Consider the following 21,825-nt stretch of genomic DNA (forward strand, 5'->3'; position numbering starts at 1 on the left):
AATTTAAGCTTTTTTCAGGCTTTGACTTACACTTTTTAAATCAGGACTTTAAAAAGTCTCGCCCTTTCATCTTTTTAGCGAGAAATTCAACCACGAAACCGAAGTGCCGCCGCTGTAGAACTGGGTACTACTGTGTTGGCGACGGAACCGAGGAAAAGTGTGGAGTGAGGTCACCAACGGAGTTTTCCTTTGGGGGGGCAACAAATTGTAGCTCATGTTGGGAAGGCTGGGTAAGAATGAAGATAAAACTTAATGCTTTTAATAGTTGATAAAGGAGCAGGATCGAATATAAATCACGTCTCATTAATTTTGTTCAGCCTAACAACCTTCCATGCTACGTTTCGACATCTTGAGTCGTATACACAGCGAGGGACAGAATCGCCTCAAAAGTGAGAAATATACAGTATACTTCTCTGGTTCCAAATGATACGATACAAACATCGATGGAAAAGAGATAATTTCGCCATAAAAAGCGACTAAGATAACACGGTGAAATGCAACGCCTTTTAATATTTACATGTTGTCAAGGTGACCAACCTTCTCTGATACAATTGTCTTATCAGAAGGGCTTATTCTTTAAGACCTTTTTTTCAGTTATGCCACAACGGTACTGCGTTACCCTGCCCACCAAACACGTATGTCAAATGCAACGAAACGGTAAGTCTAGTACACTGTCACTTCTCTTAATGAGTGGTGTTGATCGCGTTTCATTTTCTTTTGAATAGTATAAGACGACGGTAACCTGATCAGGCTGATTTACGCAAATTTAAGAAGTGAAAAGCTGCTCTCAAGATATTTGCTAATATTATCAGTTTTACGATCCTTCCCTTTCTTGAAAAACAAAGCAACGTGCTAAGCTTTTCCACGGAAAACAATTTTTCTAAATAGTTAGACAAAAAAGTTTTTTTAGATCTAGGCTCGGCTTCTACTCTGGCCTGGGATTAGGGTTAGATCAAAAAAGGTCGCCCTATAAATCAGTGGTTGAGGATAATAGCGACAGTTCATGGAAAGTATCACTTTGCCTCTCCAATTGTAGTCGTGTCCAGAAAATTGTTACCCCTGTGAACCTGGCACCGTTTGTAAAGCAGGAAGGCAGTACGAGTGTCGACCCGGGACATACAGTGATGGAACAGGTGGGTTCAGTGACTCCAGTGTAAACCACTTACTGTTAAAACGCAGTAAAATCATGATCGCTCTTCATTCGATATTAGGAAATTTAGTAATGTTTTTGCTGTCGTTGTGGCTGTTAATGGTGTGTGAGCGTGTTTTTCTTATTTATTTTTTTTTTGGCCTTTTTTAATCAGAGAATGTAAATTTATCATTTCTCAGGATTTCCTTGTAAGCTATGCCCTCCAGGAAGTTACAACAACAAAACGCGGGCAGAAACTTGTTACTGCTGCCCTCCTGGGTACAGTAGCACCTACATGAAGACATCCTGTCGAGCATGCCCCGCTAATGAGTACGCTGATCAGGGAGACTTTCCAAAATGCACACTATGCAGGACCTGCTTCACAAAAGATTCGTGTAAGTTTTACAGAGCGTTACCGTAAACTTTTTCGATCATGTTAGCCTTTACTGCACTATTTTAAAGAAGTACATCGATCGATTGACCTCTGTGAGTGGCTGAGATTTCACGGTCTGTGTGCCTCTTGGAGCTATTTCTAAACGAAATTTTAATTCGTTTTGTTTTGTTTGTTTTTATTTTCGGGTTGCGATGTTTCTTTTTCGTGTAATTTTTTATTATTATTTTTTTTAAACACAAGGTCCATGTTTAGGAGATCCTTGTTTCCCGTCAGTAGACTGTCATAACGTTGGAAACGGGTCATTCGTGTGCGAATCCTGCCCAAATGGGTTTGAAGGAGACGGAAAGAATTGCACTGATATCAACGAGGTAAGTCACCCTTACTGGATGAATGCTGGCAGGTTGATTAATATGTGAACATAAAGCGATCTCTTGCCGATATACCATTTGAGATCTATCCGGTCACGTACATTAACGTAAACGAGCTGTCTGGCTATCTGGGAACATCTAAATGTTAAAGTGCTACTGAAACAAAATTTTCGTATCTGAAATTTTTGCTCTAACCTGTAGTTTTGAATATGCTGATCATCATGAGATAATTTGCTTTGGCCAAAAATAGGCGAAAGATATCTTTTTTAACCGTTCAAATAAAAAATTTTACACAAAGCCATGTCCGGGCTCTGGTACCGAGCGAAATAGATTGATGACGTCACTGGTTGTGTTCACTCCGATAGCGCAGTTTATTTCACTCACTGTTTGTTTGTATTCGTGGGCAAAGGAGAAGGCAGATATTGAAGTTTTGTTAAGTGAATCTTTTTCTGAACGAAGCGAAGTTGTCTCCAGTAACGAAGAGGAAGATGTTACCGTAAAATGGGCCGGTTGACAGGCCTACACGACTCCCCAGAGTGTGCTTAGAGTAGCCTATTCAAAGTTTAGCCCTCACGAGTATGTCTTTCAGCGACCGCCCTCTTTTGTAAGATACGAGCGGCGGATTTTTGTATAGTTCGCTCAGTAGTGGTTGTGTTTCTATTAAATGCCAGTTTTTCATGAGAATTTGCTTTATGTGTGGCACTGAGTACGCAGATCAGGGATTGCGTCTTTTTCGAATCGTTCGCCTTTGTAGATCTACAGCTATTTTTTTGACTGTCTCGATCGTTAAGTTGTCTTGATTGCTTTCAGCTTGCGCCACGCGCGCTGATTCGATCGTACTACAGTTCTTAGTGTTCAGTGTTCCAGCCGTTTTGGCTCGTTTTCTTTTCTTTATTTCGGTATTAAAACGACCGATTTCACGTTCATAGAAGTACATGATCGCCTTTACTGTTTCTTGCTCCGCGTTGTTAAGGATTTGCTTTATCTCATTTTTGAAATCCTCGTCTGCTCTTATTTTGGCCCTCGCTCTATATTGTAGGGAGTCTGGGCATGTTCTGCTAGGCATTTGGTACAGAGGGATTTGTTCGTTATCCTCAGACTTGCCGAGTAGATCATCTTCAGTGGTGGTGTCATATGAGGCTTCCATGTTTTCTTCATTCTCTGAATAGCATTGCTTTGGCCCGGGGCGTTTAGTAGCCCATCTGCCGTTATAATGTCTTTCGACATTTTCTGTAGATGGTCAGGCAAGACCGCGGTTTCGATCCTTATCTTGTGGATCTCGTCAGTTGCCGATCTACTAAATAGACTGGTAGATTCGTTCTCGGTATCAGTCGGGAATTTTGCTCCCTATCCAGGCGAACTTCTAGCAGATAGCCAAGATGCCGATGTGGCCGCCGATGAAGAAGACGAGGATGGCATTTTGCCCGAAATCCTCTTTTTCGGCTTCCCAACATGCAAGCCACACTCTGTGCTTTTACCCTTCTTTCACAGAAGTACACAACCAGTGACGTCACAGGGCTGTTTTGACCGCGCCAAGATGGCCGCCTATTTTGATCTCAGCCGGTCAACTTCGAATGGTTAAAAATGTACTTTCCGCTATTTGTTGGCCCAAAAAAAGTACACAGCGTTTGCAAATAACCTTCAAACTCTATTTTATTGCAAAAATCGCGGATATGAAAATTACGTTTCAGTAGCACTTTAAATGATTTAACTATTAAAAAGTCTGCGTGTTCTTCATAAATTACAATTCAATTCACTACCCACAAGAGTACGTGATTCGTGCTTACGGTGTGAAGCGTTACTAAAGTGGGAAGGTTACTGATGTATAGAGACTCATTTACTTCTGGACTGGTTGATAAAGGAAACAGTTAAACTACAAAGAAAATAGATTGATTGTTCTAAATATGAAGTGACATTTGAGAGTTGAAGTCGTAACGAAATGTTACCTACAATTCGTAGGGAAATTCATACATCTCTATGTGTTCCTTCGAAGTCTTTGGTTGACCTTTATAAAAGTATTGAATTCGTCGCGTGCTGTTTAAAGAAAAGGGGGTAATTAGACCCCAGATTCCCTGGGACAACATTCTGGCGTCAAAGACGGGGTAATTACACTAGGGGGTTATTTATACGAGGTACACGCTAAAAACTATTATTACACTAAGCGAAAATCTATTTATTTACTTAGCTTCCACCCTTAAAACATACAAATAAGATAGATATAATAAAATAATATGATAAGATAATAATGATGATAGCAAAGGGGGGTGAAGAACGACACAACAGAGCGAGGCTCCAAATTAAGTGCGCCCAAAAAAAATTTAAAAATAGATAAAATATCGAATTACAAACAGCATTAATATAGAAACTCTCTATATGTATATATATATCCAAAGATTATATAACAAAAACTATAGTTTATATGTAATTACAAAGTATGTCGCATATTATGCAATCATTATTGTTGATGATTATCGTTAATAGCAGCAGCGCTTAGAAGATAAAATATTACAGAATGAGCAGCATATACAACAGATAGATTTCCAAGTATTAAATACATCAAGGTTATAGGCATTGTTAAGTGCATTATTATAGTACTTAAAGAGTGAAAATTTAAACTGGTTAGAGGAAGAAGAAGCGCGTACAGAGCTCGGCAAATTATTCCAAAGCTTGGTTATGCGGTTAAAATAACTAGCCTGAGAGAGTTTAGTGCGACATCGAGGGATTATTACGTCAGAAGCAGAAGAGTGACGAGTAGTCCTAACGTAAGTACGCGTTGCAACAAAGTCATTAATAGGAATATTGTAATGGTTACTGCGACATTTGAAATAAAATACCAGATCTTTAAGCTCATGCCAATAAGAGACAGGAAGAATATTTAATCTAATAAGACGATCACGAGAGGGAATACTATTATAGTAATTCATATTTAAAATATATTTTGTAGCTCTGCGTTGAAGGCGCTCTATGCAAGTTAAATTGCCAATCTCCTGAGGGGCCCACACTTCGCTTGCATACCCTATGTGCTGGCGAACAAAAGAAAGATAAAGAAGTTTTCTTGTACGTATGATGCACGATCCTCGCAGTAGATAGCGCTATTTAAGCAATAGCGAAAATCAGACCTGAAAAAAATCAGGCCTGTACGGGACTCGAACCATTGACCTCTGCGATACTAGTGCAGCGCTCTACCAATTGAGCTAACAAGCCAACTGGGAGCAGGCCGTTAAGTTGATTCGTAATAAACCCGTGAAAGTGATAAATGAGATACAATAAATATATGAAGATCATATATTTTGAACTGCGGTATTAGATACGTATGATGCACGATCCAATTGAGCTTGTTAGCTCAATTGGTAGAGCGCTGCACTAGTATCGCAGAGGTCAGTGGTTCGAGTCCCGTACAGGCCTGATTTTTTTCAGGTCTGATTTTCGCTATTGCTTAAATAGCGCTATCTACTGCGAGGATCGTGCATCATACGTATCTAATACCGCAGTTCAAAATATATGATCTTCATATATTTATTGTATCTCAAGTTTTCTTGTGTTGTCATGAAATGATTTTAAAGTGTGCCTTTTTAAAAAGCTTAATATTCTATATCCTTTTGCAAGTATGTGATCGATATGATTGTTCCACTTTAAGTCATTAGATACAACGACCCCTAGATCTTTTATAGTTGATACGGGATTAAGAGATTTCGAGTCTAAGTCATAGTCATAATTAAAAGGTTCCTTTTTTCCAAGAAACTGTCGATATTTCGCATTTTGAGCTGTTAAAACGAAGCTGCCATTCCTGGCTCCAGTAATTAAGACTATTAAGGTCATCTTGGAGAGCAGCACAATCAGATTCTTCTCTGATGACTCTAGTACATTTTGAATCATCAGCAAATAAAGCAGCACGACTGTCAATAACAGTAGGTAGATCGTTCACATATACTGGGAATAAAAGCAGGCCGAAGATACTACCTTGAGGCACCCCAGTATGGTACAAACTAGAACATATTTTCTTTGTTTAGTGTGTCCTGGCAAACCCATGTTACGAGCCTGATGAATGTGTGAACCTTTCTCCGGGGTACCGCTGCGGAGGATGTCCGAACGGTTACCGCGGCAATGCTCCATCAGGAGTAGGACTTGAGCATGCGCAGAAGTACAAACAGAAGTGTGAAGAAATCGACGAGTGCAGCGAAGGAATTGACACATGTGATCCGAACGCAAATTGTATCAACACACTGGTAGGTGTGAAATGAATAGCGATCAATATCTTTTTATGAAATATTGTGGCGTTTTCTTTTTGATAAATTGGTTACACAAGTGCGGCTCCTCTCATCCCTTCTTCTAAATATCATTTTCGTAGATTTGTTAACCCTGCATTCCACCGACTTATGCGGGAAAAATGCACAAAGGATGTTACGCACACACAGGAATTGACTCAGATTACAACTGACATTGGATTCAGGATCTTTTTTAGGAACTTTTTTGACAGTGTTAAGCTGCAGGGGGATAATGAGAATGGTTAAAATAAGACTGTCTTCAACACTTTCATTTTGAAGGTGTAGTCTGATCGTCCGGGTGAGTGTAGTCCTGAGAAGGACTGTTGTCGGTGGCAGTGACTGACGTTTCGACAACCTGTGCGGAAGTCATCATCAGAGTCAAGTGAATGATTGTTGTCAGTAGAATGTTCTTATTCCAGTTCGTGTGAAATGATCGGTTGGTTTTGCCGTGATGTTATTGGCTGTAAGACTCAAGTGACGTAAGTCGGTCGTGACTGGTCTGTTTCGGTCTGTCGGTAAAGCTAGGTTGTTCTTTTTCGGTCGTTTGTGATGTTTATGTCGTGAATGAGTCGTTTGTATGGGGCGGGTAGTTGTTGACATCTGTTTAGGGGAGTCTGTTCTAAGTTAGTAAACCAGCTTTCCAGAGTCAGTCGTTGAAAATAGTCAGTGCTGTAGGTTAGGCATTGCGCAGAGTCCCAGTCAATGTTGTGGTTGGTAAGTCGATGGTGTTCAGCAATGTGATTGCTGACATCACCTTTCCTCGTCGCCCGTCTGTGTTCAGTCAGTCTTGTTGTGAGGTTTCTGCCAGTCTCACCGATGTAGGAGGCTTGGCAGTCTGAACAATTGATCTTATAAATCGTTCCCTGTCTGTTCCTCGGTTCGTCTTTGTCTTTAACGTTGGTTAGTAACTGACGTAGTGTGGTGATGGGTTTGTGGGCGACGCGGATATTGAAGGGTAGTAAGATGCGCGAGATGTTTTCAGACATGCCTTTTATGTACGGTATGGTTGCTGTAGTCGTAGGGGTTGCGGTGTCGTTTGTTTCGGTAGTGGTAGTGGGTCGGTGAGTGTTCCGTCGGATGAAGTCGTTGTTGTAGTTGTTCTTCGTAAAATCACAGTGAAGGTATTTGCTCTCGTCGGATAAGCTGTCTGTCGAGTCACATACCAGTTGTGCGCGTCGTGTTAGAGTTCTGATAGTTGTGGCTTTGTGTGATGTAGGGTTGTAGGATGACTCGTCTAGTAATCTGTCGGTGTGTGTCGGTTTCCTGTAAACTGTCGTTCGTAATGAGTTGTCGTTGTGGCTTACCAGGCAGTCTAGAAAAGGAAGTTTGCCATTTTCTTCGACTTCTCTGGTAAACTGTATGTCAACGTTTTGTTTGTTAAGGTGGTTGTGGAATGCGTCAATTTCGTCGTTTCTTTCATTTCGTTTATCATTGTGATTAAGCTTTCAAGAGGACTTTTCACCAAAGGAGAGAGAAGTAAGGTAAATCGATAGAAAGATTGGAGTCCTCTGTGTTAAACAATGGACTTTTTGTCAACGTCGGATGAAGTCTCAATCATCAGAACTAACAGGCATTGTTTTACTTTACACTGTGGAGGGGAGACAAATTTGAACCCTGGCACCTACTTGACATTTTGCCTTTATATTAAAGTTGCAACATGCAATAAAAAGTTTGAATGATTTTTTCAGGGAAGTTTCAAATGCAGTCCATGTAAACCTGGATTCATTGGGGATGGTTATCTAGGCTGTTATCCCGGTGACCTGTGCACTAGCTCGCAACATACCTGTCAAGCGAATGCACAATGTTCATCAACTGGAGCAGGAAGATACAAGTGTACGGTATGAAAATGACATGTGAACATAGAGTCGTTGGGTTGTGGTCAAATTAAGCTCAGTAAAGAGCATGGAGTTAACCCAAACTTCGCTGATTAAAGAGTAAATCTGTTTCAAGAGATGAGTGAATATGACTTTTGAATTATCTCTCTTTGCATCTTCATTTTTGTTTAAAAACCAATGGTCGATCAGATTACGATGCTTAAAGGGCGAATTAACTTTTAAGTCTAAAAAATGCGCCCTTCAACTTGAAGGAGGCTTCAAAATATGCTGATGAACTCACTAGGAGAGGGAAAAGCACAAAAAATATGTTAAAGATTAAGAAGGGAGAAAGTGGCTGAATGCTAAGAGGGCTAAGACATGGAATCGAGGTTGTAAGGATGGATAATCCTACAGTTAGATATTAGAGGGAGAATCTGTTGAAGCTAAACGTACAGTGCATAATAGATTGCATAATAGGCAGTCGAACATATTTCAGACTAGCACAAGAGTCATGGTTGAGGTTATAATCTTTGCTTAATTTTCAGTGTAAAGAGGGTTTCGCAGGTGACGGAGAAGAGTGTGAGGTCGATCCCGATCTTGATAACATTCCTTTCAAAGGACTGAGTTGTACCTTACCCAACTGCAGAAAGGTCTGTTTCTATTTTCATTTGTGTGAAACGTCGACAGGGCTATCTTAAGGATTGCGACTCATCCCGTACCGATTCCAGCCTTCAAACCAGTCTCCTTTTTAAGGGCGTTATTCCGTCTGACATAAATATTTCACCGCTTAGCATAATTGAACCAATCACTTTTTCGATGGAACAATTAGTAATTAGTATCTACCTTGCAGGATAACTGTCCAAGTGTACCGAACACAGGCCAGGAGGACAATGATGGTGACACCGACGGTGATGCTTGTGATGAAGATGACGATAACGATTTGGTTCCTGACAAAAAGGTTTCAGATGTTACACTGAATTTTCATCTTTTTTACTTTATCACAATACCAGACACTCTCGACATTGCCCCTCCTAGCATTACGTAGGACGCTTGTCACGCACGAGTGGCCTCTTAAATTTCCATGCATGCTTGGCAGCGAGTTCTCTTCAGCTCCGATGACGTAAAATCTGACCGTAAATTTGAAGGGTCTGAGGCTCCAAGAATCCAAATCTTTTTTTTATTTTACGTACTTGTAATTATAGCCGATTTTCACAATCTTTCTTTGTTGATCCATCGTTTTTTGTTTTTTTTTTTTTCTATCGCAGGATAACTGTATCTTTGTAGATAATCTTGACCAAATAGACACAGATAAGGATGGTGTGGGGGACAAATGTGATAACTGTGTGGCTATTCGTAACCCAGACCAGACAGACACAGACGGGGACGGCGATGGAGACGCATGTGATGACGATCAAGATGGGGACGGTAAATAGCAATAGGATGTTCACTATAATAGCAAAATAGGAACGTTATGCCAAGAAATCCTAACAACCATCACTTGCCCTCTACGGGTAATGAGGGAAAAACCAGATTGTTTGATTATCATAAATTTTATTTTTTATGGACGAAGACGGGCTAACAAAGCAAGGACTTCTAAGTTACGGCCCAGAAGTAGGATCATCCCTTCGAAAATTCCCATAAAATGTTCAATTTCGTCGTTTGCTATCTCTGTCTGCCTTGTATATTTGAATATTTTCTTCTTCTTTCTTTGACATATTTCATGGTTAATCATTTTCTTTATTTATAATTATTCCTTAGCTGTTCAGAACTTAACTTGAGTTCCTGAACTTAGGAGATATCAATTTAATAAGCTCGTAAAAACTATACTTACAAGTTAATGACGTGTGTTTCCTTCTAGTCACTTAATGTTATATACCGCTCTACACAAATGTGTATTGAGCCCTTTTTAACAGAGCTGGCTATAATTCACAACTAGTACTTACAAGTTATATATTGAATCCAAGACAAGTGGTTCTGAAGACAACAATGGTGCATTCTCATCTATATCCTTTGAAACCAGGAATATTGGATATAAACGACAAATGTCCCAGGTTAAACGCTACTGGCGACCAACTTGATGATGATGGTGATAATGTGGGTAACCTTTGTGACAACTGTCCAAAAGACCTCAATGCCTTGCACAATGGAGACCAGGTACGGCCAACAAGACCTTTTGCAAGACGCTTAGATCTCTTACTACCAAAATCGATAATTTTTCCGTTCCATTTGGATTCTGTAAAAATCATTTTATTTATTTTTTGAATGAGACGATAATGCGCTCACCTTCTCGAGTCTTTCGTAAGTCTGCACTGAACCATTACCTGGCAGACTTTCTGGGTCAAATTTGCTCTAAATTGCTTACTCGCTGATATTTATAAAATCAAGCCAACAAAACTGTGTTATAGAGGCTCTTCAACGGAATTTAGTCTTTGAGACGAATATAAAAGGCAATACAAACTCCCAACCGTTTAATTTGCATGCCACGCCAAAACGAGCTGAGTTTATAGCTCAACACTTCACTATCTCTGCTATGGTTGATAGCATTCTTGTAATAAGAACCGAAATATCACGTTTAATTTTCTGTTACTTGTAATTTCTTTCTATACTTACAAGTAGGTAATCAGTTCTTCGGTGTTGTTATCGCATTATGTTTTGTAGTCTCAAGATATAACTATACTTATGGTGCAATTCATCTTTTAGCCGGACAATAACGAAAACGGGTACGGAGATGTATGCGATGGACCTGGAAAAGACAAGTAAGAGATAACAACCCCCCTCCCCCCTCCCTGATATCGAGTGGTGGCGTTCGAAGCGCAGAAGCTCTTATGTGCGATACGCTTCTTACAGACAAATTTCTGTTTTCAGGGATGGCGATGGAGTCCTTGACGAGTTTGACAACTGCCCCGATTTACCAAACGGTGAACAAGGAGATGCCGAGAATGACAAGATAGGTGAGAATATGCACAAAACATGTTTGAAGAGTTCAATATATATTCTTAACATAACGAGAAAGCACAAAAATCGTCACAAAGCGTGTTGCTGCTGGGACCCTGAAAAACTAAGATTTGTCCATAAAAAATGAGACACGTGTATATGAATTTCTAATTGTGCAAGATATGCTCACTCCATGTGGGAGTTCTAGTAGATTTTAAATGGGGTCCATAATTACTCCGTTTCAACGAAAAAGGTCTTGTGTCCACTGGGGTTAAAATATTTGATAGCTAACACGAAACTTTATCCAGCCTAGTGGCTGTAAGCTGAATGTTATGTAGATGGTCATGGGGTCGATTAAAGTCCCGCAAAACTGAATTGACTAGAGCACATATCCTTTGTGATTGATTTTTTGTGATCTGGTGTTTTTGTTGCAAGGTGACGCATGTGACGACGACCAGGATAACGATGGCGTGACTAACATACGGGATAACTGTCCCATGATCAGTAATCCTACCCAAGAACATAACAAGCTATCTTATGATGTCAAAGGTATGAAGCAAAGAATAACCACGGTCGCTTGCGAGACGAAACAAAAGGTTTGATTTAAGAAAACAGAAGTTTTTGTTGGTTAAAAAAATCCACAAGGAGTTGAAGCTACTATTAATTTTTATAAGATATTTTGAAGATTGGTATTAAAGGGAAGAATCAATATAACAACTGCATAGATTAGTCATTCCTTTCGTTATAGGACTGATACATATATTTAAATGATAATTTAAATTATAAAAGCATTTTGATTGGTTTTTACTCATGATATATTGGAGAACAGAAGTATAGATGACGTCACTACCAAATCTTGCTCTTTTATCAAATCAAAACAAATAAATTCCGTGTTGCCGTGGGTCTGTACAGTAATAGATCATAGCAGACGACTGAATGTGACATGAACATATTTATCACACTCGAACGCGCCTTGTGTGCCACTTTTTTTTGTTCTTACCTCCTCACATTTCCACGTCATCAATGAATCTATTTGTTAAATATACTGTAACCGCCACGTGTCAGAACCGATTTGTCAAGGAGCTGAAATACAAATATTTAAGTCACAGTGAAGACGTCCACATAGGATCGGTATGTTTAGGCACATACATAAACGATGTTATCTTGTTTTCAGCACTCCCTGTGGGTGACGCATGCGTTGAAGATTATGATGGTGATGGTGTCCCGGATGTTGAAGACACTTGTCCCCATGTAAAACATATCAGCAAAACAAGCTTCCTGGATTATTTCACCGTTGATTTGTACCCGGGACTCAGTGACCCCGTCCCGCAGTGGAAGGTGGCAAAAATGGTAAAGAAAAAAGTTTAAAAAAGTCTCGGTTGTGAGGTTTACCTCTTTTTTTCCTCTTTGTCTTTAAAGCTTTCTTCGCGTTGAAGGAAAACACAAAATATTTGCATAGGAAGACTGAAAAATGGTAATAATATTGATAACGCAAAAAGGCAAGCAATTAATGAGAGACATAGAAGAAAATATGGATGGCCAAGGAATAATTGTAAGATAGTATCATCATTAAGATTATCTCAATCGTTATTATTATTATTATTATCATCATTAACATTATCATAATCATAAAAATCTTAGCTTGGATCAACCCCGGCCCTAAGGAATAAAAAGAGAAAGAAAACTTGACATTTTGATAAAATAATTTTGTTCGTCTCTTTTTCCTCCTCAAAGATTTAAGATTATCTAGGCAATCACAGAATTCTCTCAGAACGACGCTGCGACAATTCCAAGCTGGATGATCTGACAGTTTCATTGAAGCTGTCATATGTGGGGAAGAATATTACAAAACATCATTATCTTTCTATTTTATCTATAATTTCCAGGGCGTCGATGTTGAGCACCTGACCGACACAAATCACCCAGGGATGCTAATATGTAAGTTCCTTGTCTGTCAATTCTCTTCTGGCACATTGTTCTTAGACAGCGTACAGTACATAAATTTTGGCGAGCACAATTTTAGGTTGGGATCTCGTTTGTATAATCGTAGTTTCTAAATTTGAATTGCACCTGGTGCCGCTTTTCACTCAGTAACCACTGTAAATAGCATTACCTAATGTGCCTTCCTTCGAGTGCCACTTCTAACTTTATAGTTGAAATATCTTAGGCTCTACACGCTACGGACCCGTTGATTATAGTGGAACAGTTTATGTCAAAGATCGCGAGGGTTCTGATTATTTGGGCGTGGTGTTTGGGTATCAGTCGAATCGAAAGTTCTATGTTGTGATGTGGAGAAGAGAAAACATCAACTTCGGCCAAGGTGATATCCACGCTGGTATAAAGGGACTGCAACTGAAGGTAAGAGTTAATAGTTAATCCATAACTAAATTACAAACTGACACCGTGATATAACGCAACACTACTCCCTTAGTAAAAAAATACTGCAACACTATTCAAAACGAAACACTGAAATAGAAATGGAAATTCCTTGCCATGGAATATTACAGCTTCTGAGTTCTGACTGATATGCAAAAGATTTTGAGACATTACGTTAGAATGCTTACATCAGAAAAAGGAAAAAAGATGATTCCATTGGCAACTTTATGGTATGTTTTATTCAACGCAAGCTTATTGGATAGTTGTTAAATGCGAAGATGTGAAAATCGGAAAGTCTGGGGTTCGAATCCGTTCATATTCCTTCTTTGTCTTACTCACTTGAAATAATCCTCGATGTGTCTCTTTGATTTCTTTGTTTCGTTCTTCGGTTATTATTTTGATGGATATAATGGAGCTGTGAAGTGGTTAAATTTGGTTTGATTTTTAAGGCGTGTCTTATACATCTAGCTTGTAGATTCAAACACTGGACCAGGTTCAAACTTAGCGCAAGCATTGTGGCACTCAGGAGATACTCAAAATCAGGTAATTTTGATTTTTTTCTAGCATAAGGTACATCACTGGAACTTCCATAGAAAAAGAGAAAAGGGGAATTTAAAAAATAAAAAAATAAAATAAAAATCCCGCCATCGGCCGTTCTCCGCCATATCTTATGCATAATACCTTAAGGTTCACCAGTCAAGGTGTCGACCGCTGACAGGTGCCACCGCGATATTTCTCTGCGAAACGTGCGTGCTAAATGGCGTGCAAACTAGTGCTTGAAATAAAAATCCTTTGATCTTGAGAATGTGAAAACTTGGGAGACAATTGATCTTGTGAGAGATTCTGACAGGCAATATAGGTGGATGATTGCATTTGGAGGTAAGTCGCTTTTTATTGACTTGGTTTAGGTGAAATCCCCCTCTTCCTAATAAATTCGATAAGCAAAGGCGCGTAAAATTCAAATAGCAGGAGTTTGCTTCGCTCAAAGGCTTGACTAAATCTACATTTCATGAGTGAGATACGACTACAAAAACAAGTCGCATTTTTTGATGATTTCCTTATTATCGTTCTGACTCCGATAAAAAAAAAGAAAACAAAGGAAAATTTTTTTAGTGAAGAGTGTTTTTTAATTGTTCCACGAGCGCCTATCTGTCACGTCTTATTTAGGCTGAAACAAAATTTTCGAAATGTTGACAGTTACTGTTCGTATGATAAATGCTTCTTCGCGAGGTCCGTTAGCCATGACCTCGATCCAAATATTTTCCCAGCCGCTTCGACCACTCGGTCAAGTACATATTAAGATAATCCGAGTGGGAGTTCCCTATCCTCTCTGTGATTTGATACAATCACTTTCACTTTCATAGAACAATACGAGTAGGTTGCGTCGAAAACAATGATAAAACTTGCATTTTTTTTTCCTCAGGTAACTCTGTTATGGGATGATCCACTTATGAAAGGGTGGCAGCATCAGACTCCTTACAGCTTCCTTATCACTCACAGACCATCCATTGGTCTGATAAGGTAGATATAGATACTTATTATATGACTTCCAAAAGGCCAATGAATCATCAAAGGCTAAAATGGCCTTGAATGGAATGTACGACAGCAGTACATGTCATAGCATGAGTTCAGCCGCCGTTTATTCTAAACTCCGTCTGAGCAACAGTGCACGATTTCTTGTGTGAAAGTGTACGCCGATTTGAGTACGCACTGTGATTGGCCCATTCTTACGTGCCATCTGATTGGTCATATATCTCGGATCCAGGTCTACTCAAGTGTCATGATGTTTGTTTTGAGTCGTTTGACGTGTTTCTCACCTCTCGCCTAGCTAGAACTCGAGTAGAAATAGTTTTTTATCGATGACTGTTCTCTTGTATATAGAAATAATTTGTGTTTTGTGTTCTCGGAAGGACTTACATCACACTAAAAAATATCTTACTGACGGAAAAGCTAAATTCGATGTAAAATGTGAGTTGGAAAGCCTCTCAATTGCTTACAGACAGGGAAGTTTCTTTGCAAGTCTTGTCGTCAACTATTGATAAAACGAAGATCAGTCATAGATCAACAGGCAAAAGTAGAATCAGAAATACGCGCTCTATGTGGCAAAGCTACGGTGGCCCACAGGTGTCACTGCTGCACACTGTAAAACAAACACGTTTCTAATTAAAACCTTGCTTTCTCGTTGCCATTGTTCTTGTTTTCCATACAAAAGTAAGCCTGTTGCTTAGAAATGAGCCTCCCCTGTAGAAATCCGCTTCCTCCGTAGAAATGAGCCTCCTCCGTGGAACTGAGCCTCCTCCGTAGAAATGAGCCTCTTCCGTGGAAATCAAAGTACTGGTACCTATAGCCCAGGCTTCTCTTCTAGTAGCAGTCCGCCATTTTTGATAATGGCGAATTTTTGCAGCTCATGTGGCGAAAGTCTGGGCCAGTATGCCATGGCCAATTTTTGCCTTAAATGTGGCACGAAAATGCACGCAGGTTAATGATCGTTTCTTTTTTTGTTTTCTTTCTGTATTTGAAATGTGATTTCATATTTTATATGAAACCTGATAAGCGATGATCGAGTACTATAGCTAAATGAAGTTAGCCTGTTCCATGCAGAAGAGGAATGAAAACAACACAGTTTTTAAGAATTACATTTTAGTGTAGCTTGTTTACATTGTCTTCCCTGAAATATTTTACATTCTAGTTGGATATTCATGTGTGCTGTCAGGGCCTTATCTTTATTAACTATTCCCAAAATATTACTGGTGGCCTACCTATTTTTCACTTGAATCGTTGCAGCATGGACTAGGTAAATAATTAATCCGGGTGTACACGTACCCCATAATCTTGGTGTTGTTTGAATATTAGCAATACTAAGAAATACTGGGGTACTTGTGCTACCAACAAGCTTGGCAGTTACAAATAGTTTTTAAACATTATCTTTTTTGGAGTTCAATGTGATAGAGAGCGTGGTAATAGAGAAGTATTCCATTTAAGTTATGATTATAAAACAATCACAGATCTGCCACATACAGGTCTACCATGGCCTCACTATGAGTGTTCGCACTCTTAAAAGGAGACTTCAGGGGCTATAATCATGTGAAAAAGAAAATAAACGTTGATGAAGACTTGATTAGGAACATCATTTGAACATCATCGTTTATCAGGTTTTATATAAAATATGAAATCACATTTCAGACACAGAAAAAAAAAAAAAGAAACGATCATTAACCTGCGTGCACTTTCGTGCCACATTTGGGGCAAAAATTGGCCATGGCATACTGGCCCAGACTTTCGCCACATGAGCTGTAAAAATTCGCCATTATCAAAAATGGCGGACTGCTACTAGAGAGAAGCCTGGGCTATAGGTACCAGTACTTTGATTTCCACGGAGGAGGCTCATTTATACGGAGGAGGCTCATTTATACAGAGGAGGCTCATTTCTACGGAGGAAGCGGATTTCTACAGAGGAGGCCCATTTCTAAGCAAAAGGCTTACATTTGTATGGAAAACAAGAACAATTGCAAAGAGAAAGCTAGGTTTTAATTAGAAACGTGTTTGTTTTACAGTGTGCAGCAGTGGCACCTGTGGACCACCGTACAAAGCAGACAATGAAGCTCTTCAAGGTGCACGTAAGAGGACTGCGTGTAGCGATGCCAACGAGTTAACGCCGAAGAAGAGAGGCATTGAAGTTGACAATGTGTTAGCGACTTCAACGCCGAACCAAGTTCGTCGGTCAATTACAACGCCTGATTTTAACAACTACTCATCGATGCAGAGAGCAAAAGATTCTCAAAATACGCACAATCCAACACAGCTCTCCGTAAACACTAATCATGTAACAATTCACGTAACATTCCAGAGCAAATCCAAATTAGATTTTTGCAAAATCTTGACATTCCTTCGTGCACTAGCCCGAGTTCAGTCGCCGTTTATTCTAAACTCCCTTATCAAAGACTTCCCGTATCCTGTAGGCAGGTTAACGAACACATTTTTTGCACTAGAAAAACCTCTTATTGCCTCCTTTTGTTCCGGCAAAAGACTCTCGATTTCAAAGTAACATTTGACTTCAGAAAACGCTTTTTCCCATAGCTCTTGCTTGAATTCAACACCCGACGCGTTGGACGTTATGTTGAATTTGACATGAAACAATAAACTAGAACCTTTGGCCAATCAGGAGTACAGTTAGAACTACCAATCACCAACGGTCACAAAATCCTATGCAGGGGGTCTTCACACAAGCTTTTGTGCACTGATGAGCAGACGGTTATTACAGGTAATATAACCGGCTGTACACAGGCTATACATGTCAGTTCAACGCAAAATAGCCATGAATTTTGGAAATATTTCGTTATAATATGGTGTAATTAGTTCAAGTAGTCAGATAGGCAAGTTACAATCGTTGCTAATCCCTCTCTTTAGAGTTCAAATAAAGCAAGGAGACAAGATTTTAACTGATTCTGGAAACATCTACAACACAGTCCTGACCGGTGGGAGACTGGGAATGTTTGTCTTTGGTCAACATGACGTCATCTGGTCAAGACTTGAAGCTCGTTGTTCAGACAGGTTAATGCCCGTGACAGGTTGAATATATTAAGATAAAAGTTTAACTCTTCCCACGCATGTATTTCAGTGCACAGTTCAAGATCTTTTGCTTACTCTACCCAGGGGAATTTTCTTTGTTTAAACTACTGTCAACCTGTGTCTACCTCATCTTTCACTTTTATACCATCACTTCCTATGTGTTCCCAGTCTTTTCTTTATTGCTTAAGGCAACTTGCAACGTTTTCCTTCAAATGAGCCACAATTGACTCCACATTGTGGCTTGGCTATGCGCCTCAACTTGGTTTTCCCCTAAATTCCAGATTCTTTCGCCATCTTTTTTTTCCCGCGCCGTTCGTGTTTGATTTATTTCGTTGAACTATTTGTTATTTGTTTCAGAGTAAACCAAGCCTTAATGTTTGACGGTGTTGACGACCACGTGACTCTACCATCCATTCATACTCTTGGTTTAACAGATAGGTATTTGTTTTAACTATAAACTTCTCTCTACTATTGTTTTGCAATTTATTTGTATTTATTATAATCCCAGGATATTAAATGAAATCATTTCCTTTTCAGCTTCACGATCAGTGCGTGGGTAAACATGGCTGCGGACTACCCCATGACTGTCATGCCTATTGTTTGCAGTGATGAAGGAATGCTTTGCCTATACCTTAGCGACAGGTTATATTTTTTATTTATCTAATTATTTGTTTATTCCTTTATTTTAAATCATCGTTTTTTGTTCTTCTTTTTATCTACTTTTTATTTATCACAGTCGATTGAACCTCAATAAGAAATCCTCAAGACAAGGTCAAGGGGCCGATACACTTGACCAGAAGATAATGATACTTCTGCGATGACCCGGAAAATAAACTTTCTCTCCATCTATGAATTGTTTGTTCGCTAAAGATATCAAGAAATCGCAGGATTCCTAAACTTGAATATTAGAGCTTATCACCGCGCTTGCCTGATGTGCCACTTATCAATATGTTATCATTTGATACGTCATAATCAACCAATAGAAAACCACTACAATCCTACAAACTCGACTACTGTATGAAAAAGTTAATGAATACAAGTCAGCATGACTAGCTATACTGTAAATTTCCAGATACTTATTGTTAGTCACTCTCCATAACACATAGAGCACTTTCATAATTGGCTGCTGGATTAATATTCTTTAGTTTAAATTTAAATTAGCCCTTCTGGCCTCGCTTGAGATAATGTATTCTTTTGAATTTTGTACCAGAGAACGAGGCCAGAAGGGCTAATTTAAATTTAAACAAAAGAATATTAATCCGGCAGCCATTCATGAAAGTGGTCTATTGTAGAGACTTTGGATGGTATTTCCTATTTTGTTTCGTTTTGTTTTGTCAGACGCATTCATGGAAACCTAGGAAAATCTACCGTGGAAGGAAGTGAAGTTATAGAACCAGAAGAATGGCATCATCTAGTGTTTCGATTTGATGCGCAAAGTATGTTTGACTCATTTGTCCATTTTTTCTCCTTGTTGTTAGTCTAGCTCTCTTGAAGGTTATCAGTGCCTTATCGCGTCGTGCATGAATAATTCACGTACTCAAAGGTATACGTATTGCTTTATCTTGCTCCAGGACATGAAATCGAAGTGTTTGTTAATGGATCATCAGTTGGTAAAAAGACTGATACTACTCCTTACATCTGGGTAAGAAATAAAATAACGCACTTTATTTGGATTCTCTATAATTTGGCAATCTGAGAACCTTGGACTAAACGGTGCTCCTTTCTTTTCCTAGTCTCCCGATATTAAGCTTTCTATTGGACGCGATCAGAAACACTTCTTAAATGGAACAATTGACGATGTGAGTAATAACTATCAATTAGTCCATACGTTAGCGTGCGTTCATCGAAATATGAAGCATGCAAGAAGTATGGAGAGCAGGAAAGATGCACAACGCCATAATCGTAATCAGTTTTGCATCGCAATGTTCAAGCCATTACATATAAAGATAAAACTGTAAATCAATTATTGTATGATCAATAATCAATTCATTTCTTTTTACCAACGTATCCATGACAGTGTCTCGAGTGCAAAGTTTTGTGGCAGTGATTGGAAGATTTATTTTCGAAAGTGAGGTTATTTAGCACATACATCAATCTAAAATTATTTTTCTGGAAGGCTCTAAGTTTGAGGATCTAGTAGAACTCTCTCTATAAGAGGATCACGAAGTATAAAAGGTGATTTAAGAAAGTGTCGTTTTTAACATACACTGTTAACCTCTCTTTATTAACTTTATACTGACGACACCGTGCTTAACATTACATTCGGTTTGGATGTATTCTCAGTTAACCCTTTGGGGAGTGCGAGTTCCTTCTGATGAGATCATCGAGTACATGAAGCTAGCAGGATTGACCTGGCCTATTCACAAGGGACTGGTACGGGCGCACTTCAATATGGAGAATAGTTCCGGTTCGATTATCTTAGATCAGGGAGGCAGTGGTTTCCATGGTAACCTTGTTGGGAAGCCTTTGTTTGTCCCGGTTAGTTAATAATGGATATCGATGAGTATTGGATTTTAGTTCTCGATCTGGAATTGCTCTAGATCAGAACTTTTAGTTCTCAGATCTGAAATTGCCTCAATCAATGTCAGTCCATCGTTATTATTAAGGCTTCTGTTTACTTTAAGTACTAGCTTTCCATCAAACTTGTAAGTCCGAACATACTCCATCAGGCAGAACGCAATTATTGATTATCACTTATTCACATTTAGTTATGCGGCAAATTTGAAAACAATCTTGCCCAAAATTAGAGAAGAATGGGCCAGAGTTGGCCTACCGTACTTCGTAAAACTCGCTTTCCTGAGTTTTAAGTCTCCTAAAAAAACTATATTATTTACCTAACAGAACATTAAAATATAGATACTAGTTCTAGTTTTTAAGAAATAATGCTTTTTGGTTTTTCAGCAACATATCCTGCCATTGAGACATAGATAATTATCTTGGAGAAAATTAATAAAACGAAAACTTACAATTGAGAGCACGGAATATTTTTACTTTTATGTTGTAATGGTTGTAAGAGCTTACCTGATTGAATTTTTTCATTGTTTACCTATTTGTTGGTTCTTAGCCGTTTTTTTTTTTTCTTTTGCTTTTTTTATTTTTTTGTATGATGTTTTCTTTATTTTTTGTTTGTTTACAGAGTACAGTGGACAAAAACCGATTTGTAATTTCATTCCCCAAGAATCGGCGAAGAAGAAACATTGGGAGTCCATTTATCACTACTTGGGCGAGGAGACACATGGAACTTTAATTTCTCTATGTTCGTTAAATAAGGCGAGCAGCAACGAGATATGCAGACCAAACTATGCCCAGACATTTTTGAGTTCTTGACTGGAAAATTTAAAGGGCCAACTCCTGTGCTGACGATATTTGTATTCAGGAAAAATAAGAGTTAAGAACGCTTCTTTTTAGTTTATTAATGGAAAACAGTCCCTGATCGAGCAAGACGAAAACAAAATGTGAAACTTTTGTAAAGGAGTGTTGTTTCAAATATATTTTAAAGACTATCTATTTCATCTTGCCTATTTACGTCTTAGAATTGGCTCGTCTGAGCTTTGACCGTTACATCAGGTTTTTCCCAGATTTTTGATGAAAATGTGCGTACGTCTGGCTATAATAATGGTCAAAGACCATTGGGAATCGTTTTTGTTGTTAATAGTGAAGTCTAACTCGCCGTGCACGTGGTGCAATTGTTTAAGACGGCAGGTAGAGTAAAAAGTAGTAGTAGTAGCCACCTCATTGCTACTACAAAGAAAGGTTATAATGGTAGAAGACCACTTAAGGATCCCACTATAAGATCTCAAGATTATCTCCAAATTTTGCAAATATTTTCGCGGGAGCTCAACTCTATTTGCCTTTTGTTGTATTTCGGGATTTCGGAATTAAACGCCACAGTTCTCTACCGGAGGAATTGCAAAACTTGGACTTGATTGAACGCGTCTGATTAGTGCGTAACTTTTTTCATTCCTTAACCGGAGAT

The 21,825-nt window shown here is 39.0% G+C and overlaps 1 protein-coding gene across 3 annotated transcripts in view; it reads left to right on the top strand.

Annotated features, from left to right (window-relative positions):
- The window catches only part of LOC111341913 (uncharacterized), a 50,102-nt gene extending 28,746 nt beyond the window's left edge, over positions 1-21,356 (top strand). For 2 of the 3 annotated variants that reach the window (XM_088753658.1, XM_088753657.1), the window contains 27 exons: positions 79-230; positions 595-657; positions 1,037-1,133; positions 1,330-1,524; positions 1,764-1,891; positions 5,902-6,117; positions 7,845-7,994; positions 8,516-8,620; positions 8,821-8,928; positions 9,236-9,395; positions 9,991-10,124; positions 10,671-10,726; positions 10,836-10,921; positions 11,340-11,453; positions 12,079-12,254; positions 12,791-12,842; positions 13,072-13,262; positions 13,749-13,823; positions 14,704-14,801; positions 17,688-17,831; positions 18,207-18,287; positions 18,387-18,491; positions 19,188-19,285; positions 19,421-19,491; positions 19,583-19,648; positions 20,133-20,327; positions 20,986-21,356. In XM_088753658.1, coding sequence (XP_088609784.1) covers positions 79-230; positions 595-657; positions 1,037-1,133; positions 1,330-1,524; positions 1,764-1,891; positions 5,902-6,117; positions 7,845-7,994; positions 8,516-8,620; positions 8,821-8,928; positions 9,236-9,395; positions 9,991-10,124; positions 10,671-10,726; positions 10,836-10,921; positions 11,340-11,453; positions 12,079-12,254; positions 12,791-12,842; positions 13,072-13,262; positions 13,749-13,823; positions 14,704-14,801; positions 17,688-17,831; positions 18,207-18,287; positions 18,387-18,491; positions 19,188-19,285; positions 19,421-19,491; positions 19,583-19,648; positions 20,133-20,327; positions 20,986-21,096 — 3,227 coding nt within the window. In that variant the 3' untranslated portion in view covers positions 21,097-21,356. Of the gene's footprint in view, positions 1-78; positions 231-594; positions 658-1,036; positions 1,134-1,329; positions 1,525-1,763; positions 1,892-5,901; positions 6,118-7,844; positions 7,995-8,515; positions 8,621-8,820; positions 8,929-9,235; positions 9,396-9,990; positions 10,125-10,670; positions 10,727-10,835; positions 10,922-11,339; positions 11,454-12,078; positions 12,255-12,790; positions 12,843-13,071; positions 13,263-13,748; positions 13,824-14,703; positions 14,802-16,834; positions 17,537-17,687; positions 17,832-18,206; positions 18,288-18,386; positions 18,492-19,187; positions 19,286-19,420; positions 19,492-19,582; positions 19,649-20,132; positions 20,328-20,985 lie in introns of those variants that run through there. The other variant, XM_088753659.1, reaches the window with a different exon arrangement.
- Positions 21,357-21,825: the final 469 nt, after the last annotated feature.

Source organism: Stylophora pistillata, chromosome 3 (genome assembly GCF_964205215.1).
Source record: "Stylophora pistillata chromosome 3, jaStyPist1.2, whole genome shotgun sequence".
Classification (NCBI taxonomy): domain Eukaryota; kingdom Metazoa; phylum Cnidaria; class Anthozoa; order Scleractinia; family Pocilloporidae; genus Stylophora; species Stylophora pistillata.